We start from the raw sequence: 24,600 nt of genomic DNA on the forward strand, positions 1-24,600 counted from the left end.
TAAACAGATGTTTCCAATGACTGGAAAGTGCAGAACCAGGTGTCACAGTCTTAAAAAAATATGGAGAATGCTACTTAGGACTGAGCTAAGAAGAAATGTTTTCACTCAGAGTGGGGATCTATGGAACTTTCAGCCACAGAAAGAAGTTGAGCCCAAAACATTGAATGGTCTCAAGAAGATGTTAAATATAGTTCTTAGAGATAAAGGGTATGGAGAGAAAGTGGAAAGAGGGTACTGAGTTGGATAATTAGCCATAATCTTATTGAATGATGGAGCAGGGTTAATGGGCTGAATGGTCTAATTCTTGCTTCTACTTTCTAAAACTATGTACCACTTCAATTTTGGAATGGAAATCAGGCATGGTAAAAATGCATTTGTGGAACTGTAGTTATTTTGAAAATAAATAGTGAGGTAACATCGGTAAAAATAGATTTAGAATTTCTACCTCAATGAATAGAATGGGGTTTAGATGCAAAGAAAGCTTCTGACTTCTTAGCAGCTGTCTTACATGTTTTTGTTTGGCTTTCTAGACTTGGATGAGTGCCAGGAAAATACAGACAATTGTGAACAGATCTGCACAAATGTTTTTGGAGGATTCAACTGCAGCTGCAATACAGGCTACACAATAAATGCAATGAACAGCTCCAAGTGTACTGGTAAGGTACCAATATTTATTATCTGACTGAAATGACTTATTGCTGATGTAAAGGATGAACAAAGATACAAACATTACCATGTCATTTAAGCACCCTGAAATACATATTGCCGAAATATACAATGGTGGAGTTAGTTCTACTCAAATTATACTATAGAAATGACTTCCAAAAGTCAATAAATTCAAAGTGATCATCCATAATGGCATAATGGCAACCACAGATGTGACCTATAATAGATGATTGAAATAGGACAAGTTACAGATTACCCCTCATTCTTCTAAACACTAATGAATAAAGGCCTAACCTGTTTCACTGTTCTTGATAAATCAGCTCCTTGATCCCAGGAATCAGCATGGTGAATCTATTTTAACCTGCCTCCAATGCCAGTATATCCTTTTTAAGGACAGGGACCAAGTGACTTTACATACTAATCCAGGTTGCAGCCTCACCAAGACCCTATACCATTATAATAAGACTTCCCTGTTTTTAACCTCCAACCCCTTAGCAATACTGGCCAATCAAAGGCCAGTAAGACCTTAATTAGCCACTGTCTCGAAGAGTAGTGGCTGCTGATGACATACACAACCTGAGGCCCAAGATCATCAGGGAACCCCATTCCAAAGTGCATAAAGATGGATTGGGGGTCGCTGGATGAGGGTTGAGGAAGGGGCATTGTAAAACAAGGGCAGCTGATGGCTTTCAGTGGTCAACACTCTACTCAAAGCTGGATCCCTCAATCAGGCACAGAGTATCTGATTATGTACAACTGCCTGTGGACTGTGTGGAAAAGTTTTGCACACCTCCATTTAATCTCAGTGTCAAGGAAAATGGTTGTTCATTGACTCATTAAAAATGACCATTGATATCCTGTAGCAAGTGAATATCCCCTTCCAGCCCTTTCTGTTTCTGAACTAATTGAAGGTGGGATTGCTGCCAGCAGGAGATCAATGTCCCACATGAAGCTGGCTCAATGTCAGCTTCACATCCCAATGGGCTGCAGTAAACCCTGTCCCAAGATGGAATCAATGTACTGTACCAGCACTCACCCTGATATAACTGTTGAAACAAATTTTATATGGTATCCCATTACAATGAAAGAAGTATCTAATTAATCTTGCATGTGAAAATACAATGGACAAAAAAATGAAAATGGATCCATATGTCTCACTCAGAATAATGCATATTAAAGGGAGGACCAAGAGGCTATGGAAGTGAGCAGTGGCTGATAATAATTATTTCAATCCTTCTGTTTCAGACATCGATGAATGCAGCAATAGCTCTACATGTCCTCAAAATGCAGACTGTTTCAATTTATCAGGGAATTATTCATGTGTGTGCAAGTCTGGATTTGATGGAGACCCATTCAGGTTTTGCTTTGGTACGATTTCTCCTTTAATTCAATACGTAAATATAAGCCACAACACTTACTGTACTGTTTAAAAAAAGATGCATAAATGCATTAACATTGACATGAAGTGCAAGTTAACTTTGTCACAACCACCTTTTTGAGACAGCACTGCCAAAACAATATAAACCTATCTATTCTGTTTATTGAAAGAATAAAACTTCCCAATTGTACTTTTGAGGTATAATCTTCCTGCTCTAAAATAGGCAGCTGGGTATATTGTCATTTCCTGAGTTCTTTAAATGCAAATTCTCTTATAGGATGTCCTTATTAAAGTCATAATATACTCATTATTGTAGATACAATGCAACTTCCTAAACTATTGATTGTTACTTCACTAAGACCTCTCATGAGAGCATTCTCTCTTAGTGTGCAACATTTATCACAAGTAATTAATAAAAACTTTTATGATCCAGAAACTAGGGACTTCTATCACTTTCTCTTAAGAGAATTCACACTTAACTTACTCCTGGAATTGAGTTATTGCATCATTGATGATGGACTGGCTGAGGACAGATGGATTCTTTTTCAGCTATATCTTTTTTTCTCTGATTCTTAAAACTATTCAAAATGGTGCTGGATCATGGTGACAATGGAAAAACTTTTCACTGTTTTGTTGCTTTTCTCCCTGTAAAATAGATGTGACAATAAAATCATTCAGTCATTCATACCTACCACCCTCCAGATGAAAACATTACTTCTCAGATCTCCTCTCGACCTCTTGTTCCTCAACTTAAACTTGTGCCCTTGGGTCTTAGACAAGTCTGCCGGGGGGAAGAGATTATCATGATCTGCCCTGTCTATATTTCTCATAATTTTGATCAATCAGATCCTCCCACAGCCTCCTCTGTTCCAAGGAAACCGGACCCAGCCTATTCAAGTATCACTCATAACTTTAAAAATTGCTTTAAACTGTCATATTGTCCTGTACTGAGTTAACTAGTCATCAGAGACAATGGACTTAATTTTGCCATCAAAAACTTGATATCAGAAATATTTCTGAATCTGAACATGTGTTTAGGTGTTGTACCTGCCTGCTGATTTATATAGGAGCAACCAATTATTTAATTATTGCTGTGCATTTAAGGACTGCAAGAAAGTGAGGCTTGGGAGCTGGAGGGCTAGAGAGTGTGAAGCAAAGGCTGACTGGGAGCACCTTATGGAGACAAAGTGCTGCAGATATAATAGAGCAGCAGGACACACAATAATGGCGATATGACTGCCTAGTTGAAGAATTTTAAAATTCTTTCATGATATGTGGATATCACTGGCAAATCAAGCATTTGTTATCCAAATCTAATTGCCCTTGAATTTGCTAGGCCATTTCAAACGGCGTTAAGAGCCAATCTTATTACTGTGGATTGCAAGTCACATGTTGGCCTGATCAGATTTCTTTGTCTAAAGAACATTGATGAATCAGGTGTTTTTTTAAACAACAACCAGTTTTTAAAGTTCCAGATTTTATTAATTGACATAGTCATACAGCACAGGAACAGGCCCTTCAGCCCATCTTGTCCATGCTACCAGTTTTCCTGAACTGAATTAGTCCTATTGGCTTTCATTTGGACCATATCCCTCTTATACCTTCTATCCATGTACCTGTCCAAATATCTTTCAAGTGTTAGAATTGTATTCACCTCTACCACTTCCTCTGGTAGCTCGGTCCGTATATGCACCACCGTCTCTGTGAAAGATTTGGCCCTCAGGTCCCTTTGGAATCTTTATCCTCTGACCTTAAATCCATGGCTGCTAGTTTTGAACTCCTCTACCCGGGGGAAAAGATATTGGCTTATCTATGTCCCTCATGATTTTATAAACCTCTAAGGTCACACTCAGCCTCCTACGCTCCAGGGAAAAAGGTCTGAGCCTAATCAATCTATTTTTATAACTCAAATCCTCAAGCCTTGGTAACATCTTTGTATATCGTTTTAGCACCCTTTCTAGTTTTATAACATCCTTTCTATAGCAAGGCAACAAGAATGTGGCCTTACCAATCCTGTACAGCCATGACATGACATCTGAACTCCTGTACTCAATGCTCTAAATGACAAAGTCAAGCATGCCAAATGCCATCTTCACCACCCTGTCTACCTGTGATGTCATTTTTACAGATCTACGTAACTGCGCCCATAAGTCTCTCTGCTCAACAACATTCTTCAGGACCCTACATTAACTGTCATACCAAAATGCAACACCTCATATTTATCTAAAATAAACTTTGTCTGCCATTTCTCAGTCCATAGACCCAGTTGATCATGATCCCATTGTACTCTTTGATAACCTTCTTCACTATCCACTTTACCACCAATTTTGGTATCATCTGCAAACTTACTAACCCTGTCTCGTATAGTCACATCCAAATCATTTTATATAAATGACAAACAACAGTGGATCCAGCACCGATCCTTGCAGAACTCTGCTGGTCACAGACCTCCAGTCTGAACAACAACCCTCTACCACCACACTCTGTCTCCCACCATCAAGCCATTTTTGTATCCAATTGGCTAACTCTTCTTGGATCCCATGTGAACTAACCTTACTAACAAGTCTACCATTGCAGAACCTTGTCAAAGGCCTTGCTAAAGTCCATGATAAAGACAACGTCTGCCACAGTGCCTTCATCTATCTTCTTGGTCATCCCTACAAAAACTCAATCAAGTTTGTCAGACACGCCATCTAGATTCTTTTTCTCAGAATTCCCTCCCACAACTTACCCACTACTAACTTTAGGGTCAGCAGTCTATGATTCCCTAGCTTTTCCTTGCTACCTTTCTGAAATAATTGCACAACATTAGCTACCCTCCAGTTTTCCAGCACCTCACCCATGGCTGTAGATGATACAAATATCCCTGGTAGGAGCTACACAATTTCTTCCCTGGTTCCCATAATGACCTGTCATAGACTTGATGAGGTCCCAGGGATTTATCTATGTATATATCCTACCACAAGCAGAGTAGGGTCTGAATTTATGTCCTGAAAGCATTAGCCTGAATCTCTGGAATCCTGGTCTAATGATGTTACTGCAAAGTCACCATTTTTCCTGCTCACCTATGTCTGTTCTCAATCTCGAATAACCACAACTTGCTATGCAAAATCCACTGAAAGTCTGTGGGAAAAATTAAGAGGAATAAATACCAAGGACCTTCCCTTCACAAAATCCAGATCACATTAAAAACATTAGCATGTACAAACTTCTACTTTACGTTTCATGGCTAATTTACTTATTCTTTCAGATGTGGATGAATGTCTTGATAGTAATACATGTGCAAGCAAAAATTCCATCTGTACAAATACTGAAGGCTCTTTTAACTGCACCTGTCTAGAAGGATATGAAGGACCCAACTGCACAGGTAAGAAATACATTTATATTTGAAGGCTGGAATTATTGTCATTGGAATAGTTGACCTTGTATCAGTGGTTGTTCAAATTAACATTCTGCTTTAAATAAAATCACTACTTTTTATCACAAAGTATTGTAGAGTAAATGTTCTGCTCCTCCTTAAAATGTGAAACTGGAAATCAAAGTTAATCAGTTTTGATTACAGCACTTAAAGATAATGTGCTGTCAATACTTTCTTTCATATCTATTCCATGCAATTTTGTTACGGAGGTTCCATTATCTGACTCCCCATGCTTTCACCCCTGATCTATATTGGGGGGAATGGTTGACAATGTTCTACAAACAGTAGCACTATTGTGCCATAGTTGTCTCTGTTACGTTAGAATTAGCTTTAGTAGCACATGCACTCAAATGAATGCAACAAAAAGTTTGCCGCTTATGGGCTAGCTTCAGTACAAGATTGCTAGGTACAGATACTTCTGTATTTGGTACATTAATGACCACCCATTCGTTTCAAGTAAGTGAATAAATATTTCCATTAAAATAACATAATGACATGAGCCATGAATATTTCAGCCAATAGTTTCATCATATCATATCTTTTAAATTCTCTCTTTCTGTAACTGGGAAGCACTGGGGTGGGTTGATGGGTTCAGATGCTACCCGATCTGCTGTGCTTTTCCAGCACTACTCTAATCTTGACTCTGATCTCCAGCATCTGCAGTCCTCACTTTCACCTAGTTGATTTCAACCTTACTGCAAATCCTCTTGCAAGGATGCCTACCTTGAAGAAGTTCTCCTCCTCTCTCTGCAAGGATCTCAATGAGTCTCTCTCTCTCATTGCAACCCCCAGGTCATATCTTCTGCCGAGCCTCATTCCAGATAAAGGGGTCCTACCCAAAACGTCAATTTTCCTGCTCCAACTGCTGACTGACCTGCTGTGCTTTTCCAGGACCACCCTAATCTATGCTTCTTTTAATGACCAATCGGCCTGTGATGGAATACTGGTTAAATTCCCATTGTTTGCAGCTGAATGAGTCATGACGATTTCGACTGCTGGGTTTCATTAACATGCTGTTGGCTAACCTGGGAAGAGGTGGGAATTTGCTGGCAGCTGTAGAAATGCCAGCATTGCATTCAGAGTTGCATGGAGGTGGAGAGGGGGATTATGGAGGGGGTGATGGGAGGTGGAGCTCAGGATACGGGAGGTGGAGAGGATTCTGGAGCTAGAAAAGACTTGAACTTTCTTTCTGACATTCTCAGAGATATTTATTTTGAATGGCCAATTATACTTCCTTCTCAGTTGCCTTTACATGGCTAGAGAGCCACAAAAATGTCCTCACTAAAATCAGAATTAACATTGCAGTTGGGGGAAGTATTTTATTGAACACTGACAACCTTTGACATCTTCCCCTGTGACAAGTCAAGTGACAATGCAACATTTAATTAGGCATTTTCATGTCCAATTGCTTTCAGGATCCTGTGGACTGGAAAAGAAGATGTGAGAGTCCCTTATGAGTAATAATGTTTGATCCATCATCTAGAAGCAGTCCCAATCCTAGGCTGTAGATTGATGTCATATCAGCAGCAGCCATTTGTCTCCCTCATGGTACTACCACTTATTGGGGCTGTCTGTTTTTGATGACCTGACAGCTAGCAAGGGTTTGTGCCCCTGAGATCCCAAAACAGGCCTTAACATTAGTAATAACCATTTTTAAAAAAAATGCTATTCCTAGCATTTACAAGTGCTTTATTTGATGCCATAAATATTCTATATTTTGAGATATTAAATATTTTATATTTTCTCTTCTTAAATGAATATAGATATTGACGAATGTGCAGAAAATCAGAACAATTGTCCCTTGAATTCTGTGTGCAGCAATACAGCTGGCTCATTCACATGTCAATGTAAAGAAGGATATGAAAGTCCTAACTGCACTGATATTGATGAATGCACCAGATTTCTGTTTGACTGTCCAAGTCATGCTGGCTGTGAAAACATACCAGGTTCTTTCACCTGTTCCTGTCTGCCTGGATTCAAAGGAAATGCAACATTCTGCAAAGGTACTGGCTCCTTCACCATATACTTCTTACCATGTTACAGTTTTAATAAATTCAAGCATTATTGTAAGCAAGTTAACACTTCTTTAAAATAATTGTTAACAGAATATAATGGAAGTGTGTTCTGAATCACTATGTATTCAAAACTGTTTTATTAAAGTGGAACCAATTAAAAAATCCTGAAAAAGACCTTTAAGTACGACAGATGCTGAAAATTGAAATAAAAAGAGGATAATAGGAATAGGAATAGCATTATCTGTAAAAGGAAAGATAGAGTTAACATTTCAGGTCAATATCTTTTTAATCAATTCTCATGAACGGTCATCAAACTGAAGGGTTGGTTTCGAGTTTTGTTTGGAGGTCCCACATCTACGATTGGGAGGATCTGTGGGTCAGTACATGCTAATGCCAGGTTCCAAAGGGTGACCTTTGAAGTAACAACTACTGCAGTGACTAACTCTAGGTACCTTGTATAATTATGGCCAAAAGGGAGAAAGTGAGGACTGCAGATGCTGGAGATCAGAATCGAAAAGTGTGGTGCTAGAAAAGTACAGCCCATCAGGCAGCATCTGATGAACAAGAGGGTCGATGTTTTGAGCATTAGCTGTTTGTGAGGAATGAGCTCATTCCTGATGAAGAGCTTATGCTTTAAACCTCAACTGTCCTGCTCCTCGGATGCTGCCTGACCAGCTGTGCTTTTCCAGCACCACACGTTTTGACTCTAATTATGGCCAACAGGTCAGTTTCTGAGCTGGGAAAGTGAATAAAAGACTTTCTAGCATTGAGAAATTGACAGTCCTACTTTCAGAGGTGATGTAGGTTGGAGAAAGGGAAGCTGCCTCACAATGAGGAGGTTTCACAGATTCTAAAATGGATGAGGCCAGAGCTGCCAGGCTCTCATCGTGGAGGTGCAGCCATTCTTTTGAAGGCCACAGTGACCTTATGGCTGCAGCAGGTGTAGGAGAGAGTTTCTAGTCAGAGGGACCACGGTGATCCACCCCCTCCTCCTCCCCCCACCCAGTTCTGCTTGTGGATGACCAAATATCCACAAATCCTTGGCTAAGGTTTGATCTCAGAAGGGGGCCCACATGCTGACAGTAAAATTCTGGTCGGTGTGCACAAGATACAGACTTAGCTGAATGGGTTACCTACTACTTGCAGGATCCTGGTTCTGACTCCATAAAAACTGCTCAGAAGCAAGATGACAATAGAAGAGCAGCATACCACCTGATAAAGTGAGGGAGACCATGACGTATGTCACTAGACTACTAATCCAGAGACTCAGGCTAATGTTCTGAGAACATGCATTTGAATTGTCATGCTTTCACAGCAAACAATAAAATTTGATTTCAATCAAATCTGGAATTAAAAATTAGATCAATGATGACCATGTCGTTACTGCCAATTGTTGTAAAAACTCATCCAGTTCACTAATGACCTTGAACTACTGACATGGTTTTGCTACGTTTGATACTAGACCGACAGCAATGTGGTTGATTCTTATTTGCTCTCTTAAATGTCCTAAAGAGCCAATCAGTTCAATGACTTCTGGGAATGAACAACAAATGCCAGCCTTGCCAGTAATGCCCATATTTCAATGAAGAACAATTTTGAAATCATCAGAAATCAGAGGTCCATCTATTTCTGGTCCTATCTCTACATTTAATGAAAATTCAGCATGTTAAGCACAGATTAACTATTAGGGAGCTAACAATTCTTTTCTAAAAGTGACTCTATAATGCTACGTCAACATAATTTTAATGAATAATTTATCCGAAAGTAAAAATATGCAGCAGCCTCTTCTCATTGAAATATAACAGATATAAATGCTGGGAAAATTAGGGATAGATTTTCTTTCCATTAACTGAAATGGAAGGAAAATCAGGTAGGATCACTCTGAAATTGTGCATTTCTCGAGCCTGAAATTCTTCTGATCACTACACTTAGACAATTCATTTAGTCCCAGTATACGATCAGGAACATCCACCACAGAAAATATGACTCTATGATAGTTATGGATTTAAGTTAGCTATACAAAATGTAATTATTTAAATAGAATATAACCGAGTGAAATTTTGTTATATTGCAGATATTGATGAGTGTGCAGAGGAAATAGCATTGTGTCCTTCCAATGAGATCTGTGAAAACAGCATTGGAAATTATACTTGTATTTGTCCTGCTGGATCTGAAAGAGTAAATGGTTCCTGCCAAGGTAAAGCTCTGTTAATATGAGTCTTCAAATGAGCATGTAACATGGGTACATTGTAAAGACTCCACATCAAGTAGCACATGTAACAACTACAGCAATTCACAAATTATTTTAGAACAAAACTATTACTGGAACTCTCTGCCATTTTAAGTATTGTTCCCTTTGGGGTGGATTTTTATGTTTCTGAGAAATGGACAGTGACAAAACAGCCAGCCATTTTACACACAGTACAATTTTCATTTTCACATGGTTTCAATGAGAAAGGAAATTGAACGGTTCTGCTTGATATGAAATTTCACCGTCTGGTATCAAATGCATAAAGTTATCTGTATAGTACATGCTTTCTGACTGACTCTGTCAGGCTGAGAATGTTTTAATCGGTGAAATTGAAGAGCTCCAGCCACACTTAGGAGAAAGATACTGCAAAGCTCTTCCTCTCTCCACGTGTGTTATCACTGCTGGGCACGTACTTGGAAGACATTTCACTCACCATGCAACTGCATTTTTCTGCTACCTAATTTCACCTTGGAAACAACTTATGCAGCTTCATCTTATGAGAGAAAAGAGCTGAAGCAAAGTTGCTGCCAAAAGCATCAGAAGCAATAGCAGGACCAGCTGCCATCTCCTCAGCCACATGTCCTTACAGAGCATAGAGACAATGGACCCTGAGCTTCAGTTGAAAGGAGTCAAGTCCACTAACACAGATTTCACCGACAGACAAATAGCTCTCTTGACATGTTTCAGAGCTAGCATCTCAGGCTAGGCTTTCATGGTATCTGTATAATTGCCACACCCCCACAGGTGCTTTGGTAATGGAAAGAAAAACTTCAACTGTGTGTAAGAGCACTTGTAGATACTAAGAAGGAAAAAATAAATACACGCCTCCTGAAATGCAGTGCACTCACTCTTCCTGCCACTCCAAGGTCTCTGATCTTCTTACTGCACTGTTCTCATCTTGAAGTTTTCTCATATTTCTGCTGCCAGCATACTCAGTTGGACAAATAAACATAGAAAATAGCAGAAGTAGATCATGTGGTCCCACTTGCCTGCTGCATCATTCAATAAGATCATAGCTAATCTGTCTCTATTTCAAATTTCACATTCCCATTTGTTCCCTATAACCCACGGTTCTCCCACCTAAGAAGATCTGTACAGCTCTCAGTGACCTTGTCTACAATCCATTCTGAGGCAGGCAGTTTCAAAGTTACATAACGCTCTTACAGAAAAAGATTCTCCTCATCTCTGTTATGAACGGATGAACCTAATTTGAAAACAGTGCCCCCCTGGTTCTGAGTGGATCCACAAGAGGATACATTTGGCACAGTCTTTCTAAACATGGCTGTCAAGGGTATTGGTGAAAAATTTATAAGATGTAGGAAAGAAGAGTAAAGTTCGACAGATAATCATGCATTGACACTGGTATATAAACTAACATGTAGGGCAGTACTCAGATCATGGGACACTGACAGTGATATTTGCCTGAAGAAACCATATCAAGTAGAAAGTGCACCAGCAGCTAATCAGCTGCCTAATTGCTGTTTGATCTGGTGGACGTTCTGGCAAAGATATGCTCTAGGTTTTCTCTGTTAAATTTTTCCATTTTCAATCTTAGTCCTAAAATGGGTGAGATCCAGCCTGTATTCCATTTTATCCCTGCTCATTTTGAATTATTCAACCAGCAAATAATTAAAGAAAATTCAACTTGTTGCATAACTATCTTTTGTTTAAATTTCAGATATCGATGAATGCCAAAACCCAGCAGAGTGTTCAAATAGTGGGCAACACTGTGTAAATACTGAATACTCCTTTAGGTGTGAATGCAAGAATGGATTTATGAATATTAGTGGAACATGTGAAGGTATTTAAGATTGTAAAATAGCTTCACTTAATATCATTGACAATTAGATATCCTGTTATAGTAACATGTTGGAATTAATTTTCCCAAGGGCTGTTACATCAGTATAAAATGGTTTTGAACTTAAAGTTACTTACTTGATTTAACCTTGAGTAGTTAAAATATATTGAGGTGGCCATCTCAGCAGGTTCCTGAAAAGGGCCTTTGATTCTTGCTACTCCATGTACCTCATTTTCCCATTTATTAAAGTGTACGTCTCAGTTGCTACACTGTTGCTGGAGAGTTCAGCCCATGACCCCTTATCCCTAAGCCTGACTGCAAGGCTTCGAAACTGTGGAAAAAAAATCTGACCTGGCCTTCAAGGGCACTTTAACTTGGAGGAGCCATCTTCTCTTTTCAACTTCAGAAGCACTGGAGGCACCACTGAGGCTTTTGAGCTGCTGCTCCCTTGATGGTGTTGACATCTCTGAGAGGCAGGTCACCTTGTTTAATTGGATGCCAGTCCTGTTGCCACTCCCTTAATTGCACCCACCAGAGAATCCTACCCAGAATCCATTGTCTACCTGTACAGACACAGGACCATTTTCAATACATTGTTATATAATTGTATTGTCTGTAAAAATAAAACTATGAACTAATTCTATGTAAAAATGTTCGTATTGGGTCACATTCATAGTGAATCAGTCTATTGGTGCAGGCAACATTAAGAGTTAGAATTAAAGGAAAGAGCTTTCATCTTTCCAAGCTGCAAGTGTGATTAAGTCAAACATCTGGCAACAATAAACCAGGGGTCTACCTAGTTGTGGGACCATTAAACATTATGTCTGTGAGCTTGGAGAGTGATGTTCACAATTAATTCATAAGAATTGCAAAGCACATACAGTAATTTTCAACTCAGACCTTGGGACACTGACAGTGATATTTGCTTGAAGAGACCATGTCACCAATTTTCAGTAATTACACACTGAATAATAAACTAGAGGGAAAGTGTTTTTTTTTCAATAGCTTGAGGTTGCTAAACTCAACTACAGGACTGCCAGTGCCTCACCTAAGAATAATCATCTCAGCATAAAGTGATAACAGATCTGGGCTCTTCTGGGTTTGTTCGGGCTTTTCTACTACAACAAATATTGTACTTCTCTATTGAACAGTCAAGGGAGTCAATTTGTAAACTTGACTCTTGCCACTATTAGTACCAGGAAATGGAGCTTTCCCCGTTGAGGATGGAAGCACTTTCATTTCAATGTATTCTTTCATCCTGTTGTGCAGTTTTTCCTCTGATGCTTACAGAAACGTATACGTATCATAGAAGAACCATCAGAGAAAGATAACTTATTAACTAATCTTATAATTGCACCCCAATGTGTCTTTGGACAGTTCAGAATCGTGATAACGGGGTGAGCTGGTGCACATTGTTGGTGGAATTAATTCAAATAATGCTAATGGAGAAATGTGAAAACTAAATCCTTTTGTTTCAGTTCTTTGGGAAAAAGACAGTAAAATCACGTAAGGTCGTCCTTTTCATGACCTTGTCACAATATGAAGACAATATGCAAGCTATATGAGTGGATACACATTTACTAATATCAAAAATTATGTTCTGCAGATATAAATGAATGCCTTAATGCAGAAGAAAACAATTGCTCTAAAACACTAGGGATCTGTGCTAACTTGGAGGGTTCATTTGCTTGTCAGTGCAAGGGTGGTTATACTGGAAATGGTGTTACTTGCAATGGTAAGCATGAAACGACACAATCTATATGTTTTCATTATTTTTTGTAAAAGTTACAAATCTGAGAAAAATAGTATCTGGGAAAACCAGGCCAAAACTGAAAAAAAAAAGATTTTTGCCTTATCGGGACAATGAAATATTTTATCTTTTCAGTAATCTATAACAACATACATGATTTTGACATGTTTTTTCCAAGATATTGTAAAACTGTGAAAACTGGATATTTATCTGATGTAAAACACAGGAAAACTAGAAGCCTGAAACTTTCACCCAATGTCACAGAAGGAAGATATAATGATTTTTTTTAACATTATCTTAATTCTCTTTGAATTAATAACATTGTATATCTGCTTTCTTCCATTAGATACAGATGAGTGTGCTGAAAGTAATACCTGTTCAGTGAAAAACAATACAATGTGTGTCAATACTGTGGGATCTTACAACTGTACATGCCAAAGTGGATATGATAGCATTAACTGCACAGGTGAGGAATGGAATTATGTTCAGGCCTGTGCCCTTGAAAACATTTATGATGTTAGTTATTGTTAACATTACATTACCAGTTCTGAATTAAATCACTAACATAACAACTTTGGATCTAAAGTTATAAAATATACAGACTAAGGTTGGATTCGAATGATGTGGTCCCAATGACATATTGCAATCATTTATGTTTTCTCCTTGCAACAGAATTCCTCTTGTTGTGATATAAACAGAGGTGCATTATTATTTAGAGAGCTAAGTAAGAGCTCATTTAAGAGATGGAAAAGGGAATTTTATATTTCTTAATGATTTCACAATGTTTACTTCTCAGTCAGGTAAACTTACCCAGTCACACCTATTGTCAACTTGAAACCTCAGCTAATTAAAGGGATGTGCTGAGCTTTTCCCCAGAAGTTTTCAAATCAGAAAATAATCTCAGGGTAGAATATATCAACAATTATAAAACAGCACAAACAACTTACCATCACCAAATCCCTCACTATCAACATCCTGGGGATTACTATTGACCAGAAAATGAACTAGACTATCCATTTAAATACTGTGGCTGCAAGAGCAGGTCAGTGCCTATGAACGCTGCAGCAAGTAACTCATCTGCTGACACCTCAAATCCTGTCCACCATCTGTACGGCACACATAGGTGTGTAATGGAATACTCCCCACTTTACTGGATGAGTGTCGATCCAACAATACTCAAAAGTTTTGACACCATTTAGGATGAAGTGGCCTGCTTCATTGGCACCACATCCACAAGTACTCCCTCTTTCTACCATTGAAGCTCACTAGCAGCGGTTGTTTCACTGCAAGATGCATTGCAGAAATTCACCTAAGATCCTGAGACACCTTCCAAACCCATGACTACTATCATCTAGAATGACAAGGAAAACAGATACATGGGAAGACCAAAACCTGAGTCCCTTCCAAATCCCTCACCATCCTGACTTGGAAAGATTCACCATTTCCTCAATGTTGTTGGGTCAAAATCCTGGAATTCCATCCCTAATGCCATTGGGAGTCTATGCCATGTGAACTGCAGCAATTGATGAAGGTAGCTGACTACCATCTTCTCAAGGGTAACTAGAGATGACAATAAATGTTGTCTAATCCATACCAAGAATGATTTTAAAATAGCCAAGAATAATACCTATCCATGTATCTGAGATACTGGTCCTGATATACTTATATATAGTCCCTGGATAATCTCGATGACACTGTGCCTCTGTCTTGATTAACCTCTCGCCGATATTCTCTCCATTCAGAAAGAACAGTGTTTGAGGCCATTATAACTGGAATTGCAGCTGTGCCATTAAAAAGAGACAATGGGGATATTCATTGACATACTGCCTTAACTCTGTCCGAGTATGATCAACAGTATTCACTGCCAGAAGCATTTTAGCAATCTATCTGTGTTCTGATGACAATAAAAAGATTGAGAGAGACAAACTGAAAATTCAGGAAGGTTTTAAATGCAGTTAGATATGCCAAGGGAAAGGTCTGAAGTTTTTTTGTACCAATTGCATATTTTAATAATTGCCAAAGGCATAGTTATCAGAATTTCCCTTCTTATGAATGTCAATGTAATTTTGAAAATGATGCATTCTCCATGCACATTAAAATTCTTCCGCCGTGACCATTTCATTCTGCTGCTCTCAGTCTCTGAAGCTCTAATACCTGATGCTTCCATATTTATGACAAATGTATCTTGTTTTTATTTCTTCAAACATACTTTGTCTGTCGTCGAAGAGTGTGGCGCTGGAAAAGCACAGCCAGTCAGGCAGCAGCCGAGGCGCAGGAAAATTGACGTTTCGAGCAGATGCCCTTCGTCAGGAATATTTATGTTTATTTCTTCAAACGTATTTTGTTCCTTTACTCCCATGCTTACTCTAGCTGAGATTGGATTTCTCCACTACCAAGTCATGTGACTCAAGATTGCAGCCTGCGACACTCTTTGTCTTTCAGGGATCACAACTATCTCTGCTCACTACTCTCAACCAAAATTGCCAATACATTTGCGAGCTCAGTCAATCAGAAGGATATTTCTATCCCAAATTTACAGGTTGTCTTGGACCTTGCTACCCCAAATGCAGCTGTGCTAAATGGAATTCCAGTTTGTAGATTATCCATAATACCTTTGGAATTAACAGAAATCAACTAGATTGTTCTGCACTTTTCCTTCAGATGTGGATGAATGTCTTGATCCTGAGAAATGTTCGTGGAAAAACAACAGCATCTGTGTCAATACCGAGGGCTCTTTCCTCTGTTCATGTCAAATGGGATACGATGGATTCAACTGCACAGGTGAGGACTGAAATTATATACAAACCTTTCTCCTTAAACAAATTGGTCTTGTAACAATTGTTGTTGCTAACATTATTCTCTCCATTCTAGAAAAGATTACCACTTAGAGTCATAGAGATGTACAGCATGGAAACAGACCCTTCAGTCAAACTCATCCATGCCGACCAGATATTCCAATCCAAACTAGCCCCACCTGCCAGCACCCAGCCCATATCCCTCCAAACCCTTCCTATTCATATACCCATCCAAATGCCTTTTAAATGTTGCAATCGTACTAACCTCCACCACTTCCTCTGGCAGCTCATTCCATACACGTACCACACTCAGCGTGAAAAAGTTGCCCCTTAGGTGTCTTTTATATCTTTCCCATCTCCACTTTCAAGGAGCTATGAACCTGCACTCCAAAGTCTCTTTGTTCAGCAACACTCCCTAGGATCTTACCATTAAGTGTATAAGTCCTGCTTTGGTTTGCTTTCCAAAAATGCAGTATCTCATATTTGTCTAAATTGAACTCTATCTGCCACTTCTCAGCCCATTGGCCCATCTGATCAAGATCCCATTGTAATCTGAAGTAACCCTCTTCGCTGTCCACTACACCTCCAATTTTGGTGTCATCTGCAAGCTTACTAACTATACCTCTTATGCTCACATCCAAATCGTTTATATAAAAGAGACCTAAGGGGCAACTTTTTCACGCAGAGGGTGGTACGTGTATGGAATGAGCTGCCAGAGGATGTGGTGGAGGGTGATACAATTGCAACATTTAAGAGGCATTTGGATGGGTATATGAACAGGAAGAGTTTGGAGGGATATGGGCCGGGTGCTGGAAGGTTGGGATATCTGGTTGGCATGGACGGGTTGGACCAAAGGGTCTGTTTCCATGCTGTACTTCTCTATGACTCTATGAAATGATGAAAAGTAGTGGACCCAGCATCGATCCTTGTGGAACTCCATTGGTCACAGGCCTCCAATTTGAAAAACAACCTTTCATCACCACCCTCTGTCTTCTACCTTTGAGCCAAATGGCTAGTTCTCCCTATATTCCATGGGATCTAACCTTGCTAACTAGTCTCCTATGGGAACCTTGTTGAACACCTTACTGAAGTCCATATAGATCACGTCTATCACTTTGCCCTCATCAATCCTCTTTGTTACTTCTTCAAAAAAACTCAATCAAGTTTTGAAGATGCCGGTGTTGGACTCGGGTGTACAAAGTTAAAAATCACACAACACCAGGTTATAGTCCAACAGGTTTAATTGGAAGAACTGGCTTTCGGAGCAATGCTCCTTCATCAGGTGACACGGTGGGCGGCATGGTGGCACAGTGGTTAGCACTACTGCCTCACAGCGCAAGAGACCCGGGTTCAATTCCCGCCTCAGGCGACTGACTGTGTGGAGTTTGCCCATTCTCCCAGTGTCTGCGTGAGTTTCCTCCGGGTGCTCCAGTTTCCTCCCACAGTCCAAAAATGTGCAGGTTAGGTGAATTGGCCATGCTAAATTGCCCGTAGTGTTAGGTGTAGGGGAGTGGGTCTGGGTGGGTGTGCTTCGGCGGATCAGTGTGGACTTGTTGGGCCGAAGGGCTTGTTTCCACACTGTAAGTAATCTAATCTAATTAAACCTGTTGGACCATAACCTGGTGTTGTGTGATTTTTAACTCTTTACTTTCATCCTAGCAGGAATATACTGTCTCTGGACTCTCGTTATCTCATTTCTGAAAGCTTCCCATTTTCCAGCCGTCTCTTTACCTGCAAACATCTGTCCCCAATCAGCTTTTGAAAGTTCTTGCCTAATACCATCAAAATCGGCCTTTCTCCAATTTAAAACTTCAACTTATAGACCACTATTTTAAAACTAATAGAATTATGGTTGCTGGCCCCAAAGTGCTCCCCCACTGACACCTCAGTCACCTGCCCTGCCTTATTTCCCAAAAGTGGGTCAAGTTTTATACCTTCTCTAGTAAGTGCTTCCACGTACTGAATCAGAAAATTGTCTTGTATTCACTTAACAAATTCCTCTCCATCTAAACCCTTAACACTATGGCACTCCCAGTCTATGTTTGGAAAGTTAAAATCCCCTACCATTATCATCCAATTATTCTTACAGATAACTGAGATCTTCTTACAAACTTGTTTCTCAATTTCTCTCTGACTATTAGGTGGTCTATAATACAATCCCAATAAGATGATCATCCCTTTTCTTATTTCTCAGTTCCACCCAAATAACTTCCCTGGATGTATTCCCAGAAATGTCCTCCCTCAGAACAACTGTAATGCTATCCCTTATTAAAAACGCCACTCCCTCTCCTCTCTTGCCTCCCTTTCTGTCTTTCCTGTAGCATTTGTATCCTGGAACATTAAGCTGCCAGTCCTGCCCATCCCTGAGCCACGTTTCTGTAATTGCTATGATATCCCAGTCCCATGTTCCTAACCATACCCTGAGTTCATTTGCCTTCCCTGTTAGGCCCCATGCATTGAAATAAATGCAGTTTAATTTATCAGTCCTACCTTCTTCTCTGCTTTGTCCCTGCCTGCCCTGACTGTTTGACTCGCTTCTGTTCTCAATTGGACCAGCCTCAGATTGATCTGATTCCTCATTATATCCCTGTGTCCCACCCCCCATCTTACTAGTTTAAATCCTCCCAAGCAGTTCTAGCAAATTTCCTTGCCAGTATATTAGTCCCCTTCCAATTTAGGTGCAATCCGTCCTTCTGGTACAAGTCACTTCCACCCAAAACAGATTCCAATGATCCAAAAATGTGAATCCTTTTCCCATACACCAGCTCCTCAGCCATGCATTCATCTGCTCAATCCTCCTATTCCTGCCCTCACTAGCTCATAGCATCGGGAGTAATCCAGGTATTACTACTCTCGAGGACGTCTTTTTTAAATCCTGACTAACTCTCTGTGATCTCCCTTCAGAATCTCAACCTTTTCCCTTCCTATGTCGTTGGTTCCAATGTATACAATGACCTCCTGCTGGCCCCTCTCCCCCTTTTGAACATTCTGCACCCTTTCTGAGACATCCTTGATCCTAGCACGAGAGAAGCAACACACCATTCTGATTATTCGCTGCAGGCCACAGAAACATCTGTCTGTACCTCCGATGAGAGAGTCCCCACACACAGTCGATCCCTTGGAATCCGTCATACCCCTCATTGCATTATTGCTAGTGTCAATAGCAGAAATTTGGCTGTTCATGCTACGTTCTCTGAGAATCCATCACCCCCTCCATTTTCCAAAACAGCATACTTTGTTCGAAATGGGGATAGTCACAGAAGACTCCTGCACTACCTGCCTAACTCTCTTACCTTTCCTGGAATTAACCCATCTATGTGACTGTATCTGCAACTTTCCCCCCTTCCTATAACTGCCATCCATCACATCCCCTTCCTCTCTTAAATTCCTGATTGCCTCTAACTGTTGTGCCAACTGTTCCATTCGATTTGATAGGATTTGCAACCAATGGCATTTATTGCAGATATAATCCTTAGTAAGACATAAACTCTTCTTAAACTCCCACATCGACAAGAAGAGCATATCACTTTACCAAAGGCTATTTTTGCTTCTTTCAATCTACAGACCCAGAAAATAGTACTGTCGTATTCCTCTACAAAATACTGTTCCAGGTTAAATTAATGCTTATGGCTTATATTTTTAAGTTTAATCAAGAGACATATCTCAATAGTACACTTAATCAAGAAAGAACCCACTCTACTTACTACTGCAGACTTACTGAAAGTCCACACTTAAAATACTCACTTATCTGTTTCTATGCTGTGACCTCTACCAAACAGGTTCTTCTAAGATTAGTTGTGAATTTCATTGTTTGTTAATTTTCCCAGACACACTCCGATGTCAAACGATACATGAATTCAAAAAGCAAGGCCGTTACTGTACAGGTTCACTGCTGTGTTAGTTAGCAGTGTGGGTTTCTTTCCCTCTATCTCTTCTGCACTGACCTCACCATGTGCTTCCTTTGTCTATTCCTCTCCCTTTTAAAAGTGCTGTTGTTTTTTTCTCCAAAGTTCCAAAATAGTGCAACGGCATGTAAAACAGTGGTGGCTCTTTCAGGAGTATTGTAGCAAAAGGTAGAAATAAAAATTACGTGAATGATTATGTATTCTGAAAGTAGACAATTTATGAGCAAACTGAAAAAGGTTCACTGGACCCGAAACGTTGTCTCTGTTTTCTCTCCATAGATACTACCAGATTGCTAAGCTTCTCCAGTAATGTCTGTGTTTATTTCAGCTTTCCAGAATCTGCAGTTCTTTGTTCGGTTCTGAATTTATAAGCAACTCTTTTCATATAATGTCACTGTAGTTTGGAAAGTGACATCTCATTGGAATTTGACTTTCTTTCTTCACCATTCCTTCCTTCTACCTAATTCCGAACTCTAAAGTTTCATCACCTTATCCTTTGATACGAAACTATTAATCCAGAAACCCAGGTAATGTTCTAGGGACCCAGGTTCAAAACCTGCCATGGTCAAATTAAAATTCAATTAAAATATCTGGAATTAAGAGACTGATGGTGACCATGAAACCATTTTCAATTGTTAGAAAATGTCCATCTGGCTCTTAAGGGAAGGAAACTGTCATCCTTACCTGGTCTGGCCTACGTGTGACTCCAGACAGTGTGGTTGACTCTTAACTGCTTTCTGGGCAATTAAGGGCTAGGAATAAATAATGACCTAGCCAATGATATCCATATCCTGTAAATAAATGAAGAACAAAGTTTTGATGCTGGTCTTGCCTTTGTCTCTCCAAAATCCTCCCAATATTGCTACATCCACACTTTCTCCCATACTGCCCGTAATTCAGATTTTATAGTTTCATAACATTTTATAGCACAGCACGAGACCTTTCAATCCATCAGGTTCATGCCAGTTATTAACTACCTTTCTATTCTAGTCCCACTTCCCAGCACTTGGCCTGTCGCCATGTATGCTGTAGTACGAAGTGAGCATCTACAGATTTTTTCAATATTATGCTTCTTCTCATTCTACAACCCTTTCAGGCAGTGAGTTCCAGGTACCCACCATTCACTGAGTGAAATAATTCTTTCTTAAGTCTCCTTTAATCCTCCTTTCTTTCTCCTTAAATCTATGTCGTTATAGAGGAACTATGAGGAACATTTCTTCCTCCTCACCCTCTCCATGACCTCATAATTTTGTAAAGCTCAATAGGGTTCCCATTTTCTGCTCTTACAAAAAAACGACCTCAGCATATCTAGCTTTTCTTCAAATTGCACCACTACAGCCAGGTAACATATTGGTGAGTCTCTTCTGCACCCTCTCTCATGCATCACATCCTTCCTATTATGTGGTGAGCAAAACTGCAAATATTACTTCACCTGTGGTGTAACTAACATTTTATATATCATAACCTCTCTGTTCTTGCATTCAAAGTGTCGACTCATGAAGACAAGCATTCATATGCCTTCATAATTACCTTATCCATTTGTCCTGTTGCCTTCAAGGATCTGTGGACAAGCACACTAAGATCCCTCTGATCCTCTGTTCTTCCTAGGATCATTCATTGCACCATTCCTTGTGCAGTTCCTTGCCTTGTTAGTCCTACTAAAATGCATCACCTCACATTTTCAGGATTAAGTTGCATTTGCCACTGCCTAGCCCATCTCTCCATATTGTCCTATAAACGAAAGCGTTTCTCTTCACTATTGACCCACATCTGCGAACGTACAGATTCACACCTTTTCACTCATTTCTCAATCATTAATATGGGAAACAAACTACAACAGACACTTCGCTGAACCTTTCATTGTCCCCTTGAACACAGGCCTCCAGTCCCAAACTAACCTTCCACCATCACTTCTGCCTCCTGCCACTGAGCCAATTTTGGATCCAATTTACCAATTTGCCCTGGATCCCGTAGGCTTTTAACTTCTTGACCAGTCTACAATGCAAAATGCAAAACTTTGTTAAACGCCTTAGTCAAAGTCTATGTAGACTGCATCAATTGCACAACTCTCATCCACACATCTTGTCACCTCCTTGAAAAACTCAGTCATCTTGTCAGACTTGATTTCTCCCTGACAAAGCCATTCTAACTATCCTTGATTAACTCTTGCCTCTCCAAGTGAGGATTAATTCTTTTCAAAAGAATTTTTTCAAGTCGTTTCCTTACCACTGATGTTAGACTCACTAGTTTCCAACAAGCCTGAACCCTGAAGCATCCTATCTGGATGTATCACAGCGTGGTTTGGCAAGTATTCTTACTAAGAACACAGAGACATGAACAAAGCCCAGTGCATCACACAAACCAGCCTCCCATCCACTGACTCCATCTATACATCCTGCTGCACGGTGGCACAGTGGTTAGCACTGCTGCCTCACAGCGCCAGAGACCCGGGTTCAATTCCCGCCTCAGGCGACTGACTGTGTGGAGTTTGCACATTCTCCCCATGTCTGCGTGGGTTTCCTCCGGGTGCTCCAGTTTCCTCCCACAGTCCAAAGATGTGCAGGTCAGGTGAATTGGCCGTGCTAAATTGCCCGTAGTGTTAGGTAAGGGGTAAATGTAGGGGTATGGGTGGGTTGCGCTTTGGCGGGTCGGTGTGGACTTGTTGGGCCGAAGGGCCTGTTTCCACACTGTAATGTAATATAATCTAATCTAAAAATATCTAATCTAAACCCTTCCTGAATAATGGAACCATATTACCATTCTATTACCATTATATCATGACCATCAGTCCTGCTGTTCACTTTTACCAGATCATTGGTCCTGTACTTCCACTATTTCCTCTTGAAAGACTCCCAATTCTCCAATGTAGACCTTTCACAAATAGCTGTTCTCAGTCCACATTGGCCAGGTCCTATCTTACAGTGTTAAAATTGGCCATTCTCCAACTTTAAAAAATTCCATCTTTGTCCTTTGCCATGACTCCCTTCAATCTTATAGAGTTATGGCCTCTGTTCCTGAAATGCTGTCTCACTGACACTTCTACCACCTTCTCAGCTTTATTCTTAAAATTAAATACAGCATTGCCCATCTCTTAGAGAATTTTTCTAAATGCTGCCTTAAAAAGCTCTCCTAGATACACATTAAAAATTCCATCCCTTTAAGATTTCACCCTTTCTCTATCGCAGTTAATGTTGGTAAAATTGAAATCTCCAATTATTAAAGGAAATTCAGCATGTCCACAATGACTTACCAATTTTTAGAGATGCACCATAGAAAGCATCCTATCTGGAAGTATCACAGCGGAGTTTGGCTAGTATTCTTACGAAGAACACAGAGACACGAACAAAGCCCAGTGCATCACACAAACCAGCCTCCCATCCACTGACTCCATCTATACATCCTGCTGCCTCAGGAAAACAGCCAACATTATCAGAGACCTGGTTATACTCTCTCCCACCCTCTTCCATCAAGCAGAAGATGTAAAATTTTGAATAGACCCTCAAACAGATTCAAGAACTGCTTCTTCCCTGCTATTATCAGATTTTTGAAATGGATTTCTTGAGTGTTAGTTTTGATTTCCCTTTCTGCATTTATAACACTATTCTGCACTCTGTTATGCTACCCAGATGCACCTAATATGATACAATCTGTCTGTATAGTACACAAAACAACACTTTTCACTATATCTCGGGAGACATGGCAACAAGAAATTAGACTCAAACACACTATTATTAATACACTATTAGTTCTACACTTCAGTGAAATTTCCCTAACTCTGTCTTCTATCTCACCCTGTCTTCTCAGATTTATTATTTCTTTTTGCGGTTTATTGACTTCATGATCAAAATAGTGAGAGTCTTTCTATTCTGAAAAAATCACAACTTTGACAATATAAAAGAAATAACTTTTTTAAAAAACAAATTAAAATATATTGGGTTCTAGTCAAAAACAATCAATTATGAACCATCATCACATTGAGCAAAACAAACAGTCAAGTTTTTTTCATTGTTTGCATATGACTTCATTTATCAAAATACTGCATTTGATTGTGGAAAGAAAGCTACCAGGAAGCAGCAATTGCTTTCCAAACACAAGCAATATTTTAATTTGATCTTGTGCATTATGTTTAAGATGTGGATGAATGTCTTGACCCTAATGTGTGTTCCTGGAAAAACAACACCATGTGTGTCAATACTGTTGGATCGTACAACTGTATATGTCGAGCAGGATATGAAGGCCCCAACTGCACAGGTGAGGGATGTAATTCTATAGACACATAGAATTACATCTATGTGTTCTTGTAATTCAATGACAGCAATTGTACCTACTGACATTTTTAATTCAGCAAAAATGAGATGATGAATATCCTGAGATTGAAATTCATGAAAGAACCAGACAAATAATGGGCGAGAATCAGAGACTCAATGAGGCCCATTGCTTTCATTCAAATTTTTGGACATTCAAAACAAATGGTTGTGTTGATATAGGTGTGATATAGCAAAATAGTGAATGATTACTTTAAGAATGGGGAAAATAATTTATTGTGAATGTATTCAGTCTAAATATGATATGATTTCCAACAAAAATATCTCTCCTTACAGCTGAGATATTGGTCTGGATGTTA

At 39.6% G+C, this 24,600-nt stretch overlaps 1 protein-coding gene across 1 annotated transcript in view; it reads left to right on the top strand.

The window, feature by feature from the left end:
• Window positions 1-530: 530 nt before the first annotated feature.
• The window catches only part of LOC122547422 (latent-transforming growth factor beta-binding protein 4-like), a gene marked incomplete at its 5' end in the record, with an annotated part of 25,570 nt that continues 1,500 nt past the window's right edge, over window positions 531-24,600 (top strand). The window contains 10 exons of the mRNA XM_043686046.1: window positions 531-656; window positions 1,912-2,034; window positions 5,295-5,411; window positions 7,226-7,465; window positions 9,552-9,674; window positions 11,407-11,529; window positions 13,133-13,261; window positions 13,623-13,742; window positions 15,938-16,057; window positions 24,108-24,227. Coding sequence (XP_043541981.1) covers window positions 531-656; window positions 1,912-2,034; window positions 5,295-5,411; window positions 7,226-7,465; window positions 9,552-9,674; window positions 11,407-11,529; window positions 13,133-13,261; window positions 13,623-13,742; window positions 15,938-16,057; window positions 24,108-24,227 — 1,341 coding nt within the window. The remainder of the gene's footprint in view (window positions 657-1,911; window positions 2,035-5,294; window positions 5,412-7,225; window positions 7,466-9,551; window positions 9,675-11,406; window positions 11,530-13,132; window positions 13,262-13,622; window positions 13,743-15,937; window positions 16,058-24,107; window positions 24,228-24,600) is intronic.

The sequence above is a fragment of the Chiloscyllium plagiosum genome, unplaced genomic scaffold (genome assembly GCF_004010195.1).
Source record: "Chiloscyllium plagiosum isolate BGI_BamShark_2017 unplaced genomic scaffold, ASM401019v2 scaf_10571, whole genome shotgun sequence".
NCBI classification, from domain to species: domain Eukaryota; kingdom Metazoa; phylum Chordata; class Chondrichthyes; order Orectolobiformes; family Hemiscylliidae; genus Chiloscyllium; species Chiloscyllium plagiosum.